The following is an 11,551-nucleotide window of genomic DNA, read 5'->3' on the forward strand; positions in this document are numbered from 1 at the left end:
AAGAGAGCAAAGGAGTGACAGATGAAAAAGGAGAGAAGAGTGCTGTTTCAGAGTCTAGACTTACCCTCAGATGCAGGGTCGACGGGTAGGTAAGGAATAACTCCTGCAGCCATGTTACTGAAGAAGTCCTTCAAGAAGAAAAGTGCATCCTGGGAATTGACAACAAATAAGTCAACATGCAATCAAAACAGACCCTATTTAATACCTGTCCTGGTCTTATTGTGAATGGTTTATGTGTCCATGTGGTCTATTCTACAGAAAAAGTTTCTCTTGTATTTTGTCAGCAAAATGTAATAACTGGCTGACAGCAACAATTTCTTTAACTTTTTGAACCCCTCCCCTCCAATCACCTAGCTCCATTCTGGTTTTAAAAACCCACTTTTACCATTCAATCTATTCCCACTGGATAAAATTAAGTCCAGCCCTAAATTTACAAGAAAAATGGGTTCCCTTTCAAGTCAGTCACTTCAACGCTATGGGACACTCCACCCAGGAGTAACGATCTCTGAAGCCCTATTAAATCACACCAATCTATTGGCAGAAGTTGCTTGATGCTCCACCCTTGATGTGCATATCATCGAGGGCATATAAACCGGAGCACAGCTCCATTTCATCAGAATTTTTCTCTTCAGGGTCGCAATTACATCTCTCGTACTCTGGACCAGAGTTGGGGTCTTGGTCTCAAGATGTCTTGAGACCATATAAATATGGCTTTCTCTGGATCTGGGTCTCATTACTCAGTGTCTTGGTCTGGGTCTCTGCTTATGGTCTTAGTCAAGACCTCAGTGTATTACCAGTGCACTAAATGTGAATATTATTTCAACCACTAGTTGCATGGCATCTTCACCATTACTGAGAAGTAATTGTAAGTGCAAGAACTATGGTCTAACAACACAAAGCAATCATTAGTGATTTATGGTTATAACAGCCATGTAGAACCCATGACTTTATTTGCAGTAGCCACGGGACCCAATAAGCTTGTTACGTTGTGGGAGTTGTAAGAGGGAGTGGCCGGTATTCTTATGAGTTGTTGGCGGGAGTAGGGCTGCGCGATGCCGTATTATTTATGTAGCTACACATCCCAAACAAGCTGAGAACTATGTTCCTGAATTAGTTCAATGGTGTTCTATGCATCAGTAAATAAAGTGACTAAACAGTAAACTTCACATTGTTCCTCTTAGCAGCATGAAAATCAACTGTTATTCAAACTGTGATTAAATTATATACAGAAAGTGAGCAAAGAACGCTCCCTTTATAATCACTGAAGCTGTCAATTACTTCAGTTCAGCGTGAACTCACTGTCTAGTTCTGCACTCTAGCCAAAACTCCCGTTATAATCAATGAAGCCGTTTACACTGCACAATACATTTCTTATTCACATAATTTCTATACCTTGTTGTTTATACTGATATCATTCACGAGTGTGCAGCAGCAGAACTCAGTCAGTGAGCCCACACTGAGCAGATTTCTTCTGACTTAAAGGTATAGTTCACCCAAAAATGAAAATTCTCTCATTTACTCCCTCATGCCATCCCAGATGTGTATGACTGTCTTTCTTAGCAAAACACAAAGAAAGATTTTTGGAAGAATATTTCTGCTCTGTAGGTCCAAATGCAAGTGAATGGATGCCAAATTTTTGTCTTCTGAAGCTAAACGCTAGGTGTAAGAAATAGATCAATATTTAAAACTTTTTTTTACTAAAAATGTCCGCATCCGGCCAGCTCATTGACGAGGGTAGGGTTCAAGCCTCTCATGTGACTTAAGCGTGTAAGCCTCCTCTGCATAGATATTCATATCAAATATTCTTCCAAAAGTCTTCGTGTTCTGCTGAGGAGAGACAGTCATACACATCTGGGATGGCATAAGGGAGTACATTTTCTCATCATTTTCATTTTTGGGTAATCTAATCCTTTAAACTTAAACGTCTCTGACTGTCCATTGCATTCATGCGCTCAACAGATATGGATGTGATTTTTAAAAATAAACATTGTTATTTTTTTATATTAATAATGCATATTAAACACAATTCTCAGTTACCCATGGTTTTAGGAAGTCCGTTGAATCGATTATTTCAAACTGTTCTTTTCAGTTACTGCCATTGTTTTACATCAACATTTGTCTTTATTTCAATCAGAGATGGTCAGTGTTATTGTCAGTGAAGAACATTCTGCTTATGCATAGTTGTTTTAATGGTTTAATTTTCCAACAATAGTTTTCAATCAAGTTTCCATCTCTCGGTTTAACTTTGATTAGCAAAGATACATTTGGCATTTAATGTTAACATGTGAAGCAGCCATCTGTGCTTTGGGAGTTCATTTATGATGCTGAAAATCTTGAAGGAATTTTTCATAATTTTGAATCAATCCTAAAGGAATCAAATAAGTATTCACTAAAAATACATTAAGATCCTATTGGATAAACTGAAATTGAATTATTTAATTAACAATCTCTATTAGCATTCCTTTAGGATTTTTTTCTTTTTTTTTTTAATTATGCCTGCAATAAAGAACCATTTATGACACTTTATCTTACTTTTGTTACAGCAGAAGAATAAACAGCTTTGTGACACCTGTGGGGTGAGGCAGTGGGGGAATAGAAGGAATGGGTGTACATGCAGTGAAAATCAGACCAATGCCATGCAGACCTCTACTGTGGTGGACAGTAAAGGAAGAAGATTCTTCAAATATAAATTCAGCATCTTGGTTCATTAAAATGTACTGCCTGGTTCTTGGACTGACAGGTCTTGGTCTTGAGAACAGGTCTTGGTCTGGATCTGGGTCTTGAAGGGTCTAGTCTTTGTCTGGGTCTTAGGCGGTCTGGTATTGGTCTGGGTCTTGAAGGTTCTGGCCTTGACTACACCTCTGCTCTGGACGCCTAAAAAGCGGGGTTTTCGCTGTTGAATCTGCACACCTGAACACTGAGTGAAAGTTTTTCTTCTCCCTGCCTGTGCTCCGATGAACAGCATATCCTTTTACACATCTGCGTTTAAAACGCTATTGTATTGTGACTGTTTTGTGTGTGTTCATTGAGCGAAAAGCACATAAAACAGCTGTCTGCTTAGCAACGTCTTTTTAAAAAAGGCGTTTTGCAAATGTTTTCCACCCTGCAAGCTATATGTCCCCATTTCTGATGGGCACGAGCGCTGTTTTGTCTGCCTGTGCCAAGCTCAAGATGCTTCGGTCTTGGGTAGCCTTCTTTCTTAAAAACGCCGGTCACCACTCCTCCCACTATACTCCTTCTGTGGCTCCTGAAGGACCACACAAGTGGGGCACACGAGGCAGGGATATAGAGTGCGGAGAGTTTGAGAGGATTTGTTGCTGGCGCAAGCCTTGTGTGCCAATCCCCCCACCCCCTTCAAGTATCTTTGCCCGTTGAATACGCCAATGATGATTTGCGCCCAACAAACACCACAATCACATTTCACGATCAGACGGAGACGCTCCGCTTAAAGGGGCTAATACTGACATTTCCCTTCCTCATTTACAAACTGTATTGATGCAGCGCTCGCTCCGCTGAGGCTGAGTGGCGTCCGTATGTTAAACTACCATGATGACTGGTTGCACAGGGATCTGTTGCACACGCATTTGGAACGTTTGGGCCTCAAAGTCAATTGGGCGAAGAGTGTGCTGTTACCAAGTCGGCAAGTTTCCTTCTTGGGAATGAAACCCGAATCGGTGACCATTTTGACACACTGGGTCTCTCTCACGCAGTTTCACTACTGACACTGCTTCAGATGACAGTGAGTAGGCATTTTCGGGCAATGCCAAGAGATACGGCAGCTTGCCCATATCTCTTCCACACCTGGCTTACCACATGTGGGTGAAGTCTCCATTCTTCATACAGTAAATCTGCTCCCGTGTTTATTATGTGCATCACGTGAAATGAATAAGCATGCACTGTGCCACTCAATCAGTTTCTGTTGAGTTGACTGTTTACCTCCTGGAAATTTATATATGGCAATTTTACTGCATTAATTGAGTTTTATTTTTTTAATGCTTTAAACGGTCAACTACTGTTACACACTAGAAATTAATGTGTTAAATTTCCCAGGTTTAATAATCTCTTAATTTTATTTTTTGATTTTGGGATGAAATATGACCCAGACACTTCAACAATTTTCATAACCTTCACCCAGCTATGTTACTGGTCTTTGTTATGTTAAACGTGTAAGTGATGTTAAGTTGGTCTGAATTATGAATCACAGCCGTGCTGAAATTCAGACCAACACCAAAATTCTAAGTGTGATTTTGCTTTATACAATAACATTGATTAACTTATGTTTTAGAAAAATATTGGCTAGTTAGTTTGTGCATTTCTTCTCAACCAACAAAATTAGTTCCAAAAGAAGCAAAAGTATCAAGCACAACTCTGCTCTGCTCACATACTCTAGTTTTGACCTTGTGGTGTTTTTGAACAAATCTTCATTTCCACTGTTTCAGTCGTGAACGACTCTGTGCTTTTTAATGACTCAGTTCAGTCAGTGATTCAATGTCTCACTCATAACATAATTTGTTGCCATCTGGTGGCATAAAAATGCAATCTATAGAAATGGTCACTGAACAAATCAGTGAACTAAATAAAATGAACAAAGAATCTAAATCCCCACTACAATTTGGAAAACCACAAACACAGACAAGAGGAGTGATACAAATAGTGAAGCATCTCAGTGATGTTGGACTGTCTATCAGCACTCTTTGAATGTTGCTCGCCCAATCAGATTTGAGGACTGTTGTATAAATAGTGTGTAATGTGTACCTGATCTATATTGAGTCGCAGTGGTAAGAGACTGACTCTAAGACAGCACTCTGGTCCACCCAGACCTGAATCAGGCATCACCTGTAAAGCTTTCACTGTCAGCTACAGCAGCGAGTAGGAAAGATGAGAACACAAACAGAAACAGAGTTACAGTTAAGGAGAATGATTACTCCCCCCCATCACAACCACACAATTGCCTCCTGTTCTCTATAATTTACCATGTTGGAATGGGCTCTGCGTGGCATGCTCTCGCTGGTGTACAGATACAGGAACTTGTTGATTTGAGAGGAGGCCAGTCGATCTCGCACCTCAAGTTCCTGGACGATAAACACCTGACGGAAAATAGGTTGCTCCCCAAGACCCGCCCCCTCTGCATCGTGCCCCAGCACAGTAGGAGGCACCACCACTGGGTACGTCTCATGCTGGAAACTGACCTGAAGAAACAGTTACAGTGAGTGGTTAAAATCAAGGGGTGGGGGACGCTAGTGCGCATGCGTATGGATTAGACGTGTTTGGTCAGTGCTCCTCTCTGAGGCCTTGACAATATTGTTATTTAACCATGCTTTATTCACTTACAGGCCACTAGTGCGTGCCTACTCTCCCTATTTAAACTAAGTGTATGGAAAAGTCTGATAATGCCGAAGCCAAACATCGCCAACAAAGCCAAGGCCATTGACGGCCAAGCCACCAGAGCTTAAGCTAATGCCAACAACAGGCCTGCAAACCACTCTCCCATCACATCGGAGGAACCGCCGGACAAAACTTACGTCATGTGCAAGGAATTATGCCAGGAGATGTCCGAGTCAGTTCTGCGCAGCATTAATGAACGCTCTGATTCTTTTGAATCCAGCTTCCAGAAGCTTGTGGCCTTGCAGGCCAATCTACAAGCATATGTGGCTAACCAAGAGTTAACCACTAGCGACTTCGAAGCATGCATACAAGAGCTAGAAGCTAAGTATTCAGAGCTTGCGAAACAGAACAGCCAGCTCCAAATTAAAGTGCTAGATCTAGAAGCTCGCTCTCGGAGACACAATATTAAGATTGTGGGAATACAAGAGGGGTCGAAGAGGAAGGTAAACCCACTGAATTCGTCTGTAGACTGATTCCCAATTTGCTTGGTGAAGAGCATTTCCCACACCTGGTCAAAGTTGACCAAGCACATCGCTCTCTCCCGCCGAAGCTGGCCACCAGCGCCAGGCCGCGCACATTCCTGGCACACATTCACCACTTTCAAGTGAAAGAGCTGATCCTGCATCGCGGCAGACTACAACCCATGGATTACAAGGGAAAGAAGGTCCTGATTTTCCAGGAATACACCAGCAAGATGATGTCCCATTGTCGCACCTTCCGGGATGTAATGCAAACTCTACAGGACGGAGGAGTCAGCACACCCTGCTTTACCTGGCCAGGCTTCATATCCACCACCATGATGGAGGAGCGCCAACCGTCTTCGTTGACCCGAAGGAGGCAGCACAGTTCCTGGAAAGGAACAATGCACATACAGGGGAGTTGACTCACACACAGTCGCTGTACATTCAGCTTACAATCGTGCCTATTTGCATATTGGGACAGGGGGAAAAGTATTGTTTGTCATATGCAGCTTAATAATGCCATATGCCGCACTGGGACTTGACTGCAGAGAATGTTTTACATATACTTGCAGTTATACTGGTTGATTTTAAGTTGGTGTTATGAATGCACAGTTTCAAGAGCAGGCACTAAATATTTCTCCCCTAACCCAAAGAGCATTACTTTGTCTAACGGTATCATACTGCTTATCTTTTAAACCCTCGGATAGGGTGGTCTGTGTTAAGAGTAGCAGAGCTAATTATCTACCCAGCAGCTCCTTTCTGGATGGAAATGGAGAACTCGTGTCTGGTTCAGGGAGACATGAGGGGGCGTGTGTTGTTCTTGTTGATGGCTCAGACATGTGTTTTTTTTCCCTATATTGTGTTCTTATGAGTCTGCCAGTTGCTTTACATTTTTTACTATGTTTGTGCCCAAGTATAATAATTTCTCTCTTTCATATGCAGAGGTCTCATGGTAGAACACAGGTGGGGGACAGAGATATCACAATAGTCTCGTGGAACGTTAAGGGACTCTGCCATGCGGTTAAGAGGGTTAAAGTCTTTAGACATCTTAAATCACTATCTGCAGATTTAATTTTCCTGCAGGAAACCCATATCAAAGCATCACTCAGTCTATTACGATGGACTTCAGAGGATGAATTGATGCCAACTCCAACCATAAGACATGGGATACATCATATGCCATAGCCTAAACCTTGGACTTGGACCGAAATTACCGGCCGGTTGAACTGCGATGCACCTCACTGATCTCTGCCTGCATCACCTTGGTCTAATGATGGACTACACTCTTATAATGGAATACATAGACTATCAATTAATTGCCAACAAAACCCTTCATCAGCCAACTAACAAAGAACAATGCATCTATGTGAATTTCTGCAGTTAATCCAGGATGAACTTCAAAGACATTAGTCATCAATATAACAGTTCTTACAAAATCTTTGTTTAAACACTGACCCTTAACATTTACTTAGTTTTTCAGGAAGGTTTTTCAATTTGCTTCCAGATGCCAGTAACTAAAACATAATAATCGGAGGTGACCTGAACTGCTATCTGGATCATTTTCTAGACAGACTGTCCTCCCGCCTGCCCATACTATCGCATCAGTGCAGGTCCTAGACAACCAGATTAAGTCCAGGAATTTAGTAGATATCTGGAGAGTTCAACACCACACCGATGGGGATTATTCTTATTTTTCTCATGTTCAGAAATCCTATGGTAGAATAGACTATTTTTTTGGTTGATTCTCATTTAATATCCCACGTCACTGATACAAAATACCACAACATATTAATCTCTGACCATAGCCCTTACACCATGTCCCTAAATCTCTCCCTTCCTAAACAAACTAATTCCTGGCATTTCACCCCTTCCTTACTCACTGATAAGGAATTCATAGAAAACATTACCACCAGATAGAAAATCAATGATAATGGCGAAGTGTCAGATTCTACACTCTGGGAGACATTAAAAGTGGTCATTCATGGGTATATAATTTCTTATGAATCCACCGCCAAGGAGAGAGAGGAGTGATTATTAGAGATAAAGAACATTCTCCCCACCCTTGAAGTGGCATACCAGGCATCAAAAATCCCCTGAAGACTATAATAAGATAATGAAGCTCAAATATGAGTACAACTGTATCTTAGGTGGTCAAATAAACAACCTCCTCTTAAAACTAAGACAAAAGCATTTCGAGATGGGAGACAAGCCCGGTAGGCTATTGGTGTGACAGTTTAGGGGCGTCCAGGCCTCTAGGTCAATTCACCGCATCAGAATGAGGGCAGGCACCCTGTTAACTAACCCTAAGGATATAAATGTTTTATAGTACACTTCCAAAAGTGGCGCCACTCATTCTGACTTGAATAACTTCTTTGATCCTCTTGTTATACCCAAACTTAGTGATGCTGCCAGGGAGGACTCCGATTTCACATTAGAAGAAATAACCTCTGCCATTAAATCGTTTCCACCTGGCAAGGCAGTGGGGCCAGATGGATTCGGCAGTGAATTCTATAAGAAATTCTGTGATACCCTCGCCCCGCTGCTCCTCAGAATGATAATTAACTCTAAGAGCGATAAAGCCTTGCCTAAAACACTGTACAAGGCCAATATCTCCCTCATCTTAAAGAAAGGTAAAGAGGAAATAGACTAGGCCAGCTACAGGCCCATTGCACTCCAGAACTTTGATAGAAAGGTAATCACTAAAATGTTGGCTAACCGTTTAAACAAGATCTTGTCATCTATCATTCATCCTGATCAAACAAGATTCATCCCGGGCAAGTTCTCTTTCTCTAATGTCAGACACCTCCTTAATACCATGTACACTGACCACAGGGAAGCCAGTGGAGCATCGATCCTACCCCTGGACGCACAGAAGGCGTCGAGTGGCCCTACATGTTTGAGTCATTGTATACACTTGGGTTTGGCGAGTCATTTATATCCTGGGTTAAACTGATATATGCCAGCCAAATATGTTCTCTCTTAACTAATGGTGACAAGTCAAACATGTTTCCTTTACACCGCTCAGTCCAGCAGGTTGCCCCCTCTCACCGGCCCTCTTCACCATTGCGATAGAGCCCCTCTCCCTAAGCATTAGATATCATCCAAACAGTGTGGGCCTCAAAGTGGGAGGCATGGAAACACTATTAGTCATTAGTTTGTAAGCTGACGACGTGATATTGTATTTGCAAAATTCAGAAAAATCAGTCCCCGCTCTCCTAGATTTAATCACTTCCTTTGGCAGGCTATCGGGATACACAATCAATTGGACAAAGTAATTTCATGCCTCTCTCTGATGTTTACACACCCGTTTTTTTTTTTTTTTTTTTTTTAAGTACTCCGTTCAAAATAGTCAAAGATCACCTTACTTATTTCGGCTTGATAATACCCAAATACCCTAAACTAGGGGTCTTCAACCATTTTCATGCCAAGGACCCCTTTGTGGGTAGAGAGACGGAGCCGGGACCCCCGTTAAATATTGCATAAAATTGAGTGTTGCGTTTTATGCCTATAAAAACATGTATAGTGCTACAGTACCATATTATTGTATGCACATACTTTATGATGTTTACATTGCAAAGCCATTGAAATAATCATTAAATGCTGCCCTGCTAAAAAGACCAGCTAAAACCAGCATAAGCTTAGTCATACAGTAGCTTGTCAGGCTGGATTTAAAGGGGTTTTAACTGGTCAGGCTGGTCTTAGCTGGTCATGCTGATCTTAGTTGGTCAGGGTGGTCTTGGCTGGTCAGCCTCGCCAAGCTGGTTTAAGCTGGGAGGCTAGCTGGTCTCCCAGCCTGACCAGCTAAAAAGTGTTCAAACCCCCTCTGAAACCAGCTAACTGACCAGCTTAGGCTGGTTTTAGCTGGTCTTTTCAGCAGGGACAGCAGGGGTCTGCAACATTTTTGACATGAAGTGACATTTTTAATTTTCCTTGTTAATCCCTGTGCCAACCCTCCTCCATAAAGAAAGAAAAAGACAGACACACAGAAAAACAGACAGACCCTGTCCATGCAGAATAAAACAACTTTTATAAGGTTACTAAAATGGAGTCTTCATCTCATGTGAGTGATCGATTTTATACATATATTTCAAAATTACTGTTCATTTCATTGAGGAAAAATTTGTAATAAGGAAAACAATCACCATCACCATCTTGTATGTGTGGAATGTTAAGGACAGTGTATGCCAGCTTGATAATCTCAGCGGTAACTATTTATTTACACCAGACAAGTAAGCTATTGTTCTGAAAGCAAAAAGCAACTGATAATAAAAAAAAAAAAAAAAAATTAAAAAACTGTAGGCTGTCATCTGCTCAACTGCACAGTGCGACCAACGCAAAGCAGACGTGCTTAATCATGCGACTCTCCACTGCAGCACTGCTGAACCTGATGTGTGTCACGCATTGAGCAGCTCGTGATGAGCAATGGTCCTGTGAAGGGTTTGTCCGGGCTGCACGCTTCTACTGACTAGCGCTGTTTAGTCACACTTTAAGATTTGGCATGCAGCTGCGAAGGACTTCAACATGTGGACAGACTAAAATCCATACTCCTCTCTCTCGCTGTCGCTCTAGTGTCAGTGAGTGATTTATTATTACAAATGCCAATGGTGGATAAAACAATAATTTGCTGACACCCTGCGGTACCACCGTGGACCCCCTGTTGAAGACCCTTGCCCTAAACTAATATTTAATCTACATTTTGCGGAGTTTATTTCAAAACTCAAATCGAACATAGAAAGTTGGAAAGTCTTACCTTTGTCAATGATAGGCCATATAAATTCAATTAAAATGGTCTCTCTCCCCAGATTTCTTTATCTCCCCATTTTTCTCACATCAGCTTTCTTCAAAGAACTGGACTCCATAATTTTGTCTTACATTTGGAATTGTGAGAATCACAGGATCTCGAAAATTCATTCACAAAAGCCCAAATCTGAAGGAGGGCTGGGTTTACCCATATTTAAACATTATTATTGGGCTGCCAATGCTAGGGCTCTAATGTTCTGGCACGGGGGCTCCGGGTGACTTGGTTTCTGAGGCCCCCTTGTGGCTACATATGGAGGCTAACTCGGTTGCCAACTCTTCCCTGCCAGCCATGCTGTTTTCTAAGTTAGAGAAGCCCGGGGCCTTAAAGAGGCTAAAGTTTTGTCTTGAAAAAATCTGTTAGAATCCTAAACCAGGTTAGAAGTGTTCTGGGCCTACCGGAGACATCTGTCCAAACACCAATTTGTTTCAATCACTCCTTTTTTCCCCCGTGGTCCGACAAAACCTATCACTCCTGGAGGGGAGTGATAGGACGGTTTGCATCATTTAGTCAGTTGAAAGAGAAATTTGAGCTGCCTCACATGCAAATTAGACACTACGTGAAATCTAAGATTTGTAGCTCCGAAATCCTCCCAGGGGGGCATACATTTTTTGATACTCTAAAGAACCCTCCAGACTCCAGGCATCCTGTTTCAAAGTTTGTATGTTTGTTTGATGATTATGCTACAGCCTCCACTGTAAGGCTCAGGGAGGCCTGGAGAGGGGAAGTGGGCACTGAACTTTCCGAAGCTGCATGAGACAAGAGTCTGTCTATGATACAGGCCTGCTCTGTTAACAGCAGACACCAACTGATCCAGTTCAAAGTTGTCCACCATCTTCACTATTCTAAATCCAGGCTGCATAAGATTTTCCCCTCTGTCTCACCAACGTGTGACAGATGTCAAGTG

At 42.0% G+C, this 11,551-nt stretch overlaps 1 protein-coding gene across 2 annotated transcripts in view; it reads right to left on the reverse strand.

Annotated features, from left to right (window-relative positions):
- The window catches only part of LOC127413302 (autophagy-related protein 2 homolog A-like), a 66,742-nt gene that overhangs the window by 8,690 nt on the left and 46,501 nt on the right, over positions 1-11,551 (reverse strand). For both annotated transcript variants that reach the window (XR_007892567.1, XM_051650311.1), the window contains exons 33-35: positions 4,974-5,189; positions 4,756-4,857; positions 65-149 (exon numbers count right to left, since the gene is read on the reverse strand). Coding sequence is in view for 1 of the 2 variants with exons in the window: in XM_051650311.1 (XP_051506271.1) it covers positions 65-149; positions 4,756-4,857; positions 4,974-5,189 (403 nt within the window). In the remaining variant the exon portion in view is untranslated. The remainder of the gene's footprint in view (positions 1-64; positions 150-4,755; positions 4,858-4,973; positions 5,190-11,551) is intronic.

Source organism: Myxocyprinus asiaticus, chromosome 22, assembly GCF_019703515.2.
Source record: "Myxocyprinus asiaticus isolate MX2 ecotype Aquarium Trade chromosome 22, UBuf_Myxa_2, whole genome shotgun sequence".
In the NCBI taxonomy this organism is placed as follows: domain Eukaryota; kingdom Metazoa; phylum Chordata; class Actinopteri; order Cypriniformes; family Catostomidae; genus Myxocyprinus; species Myxocyprinus asiaticus.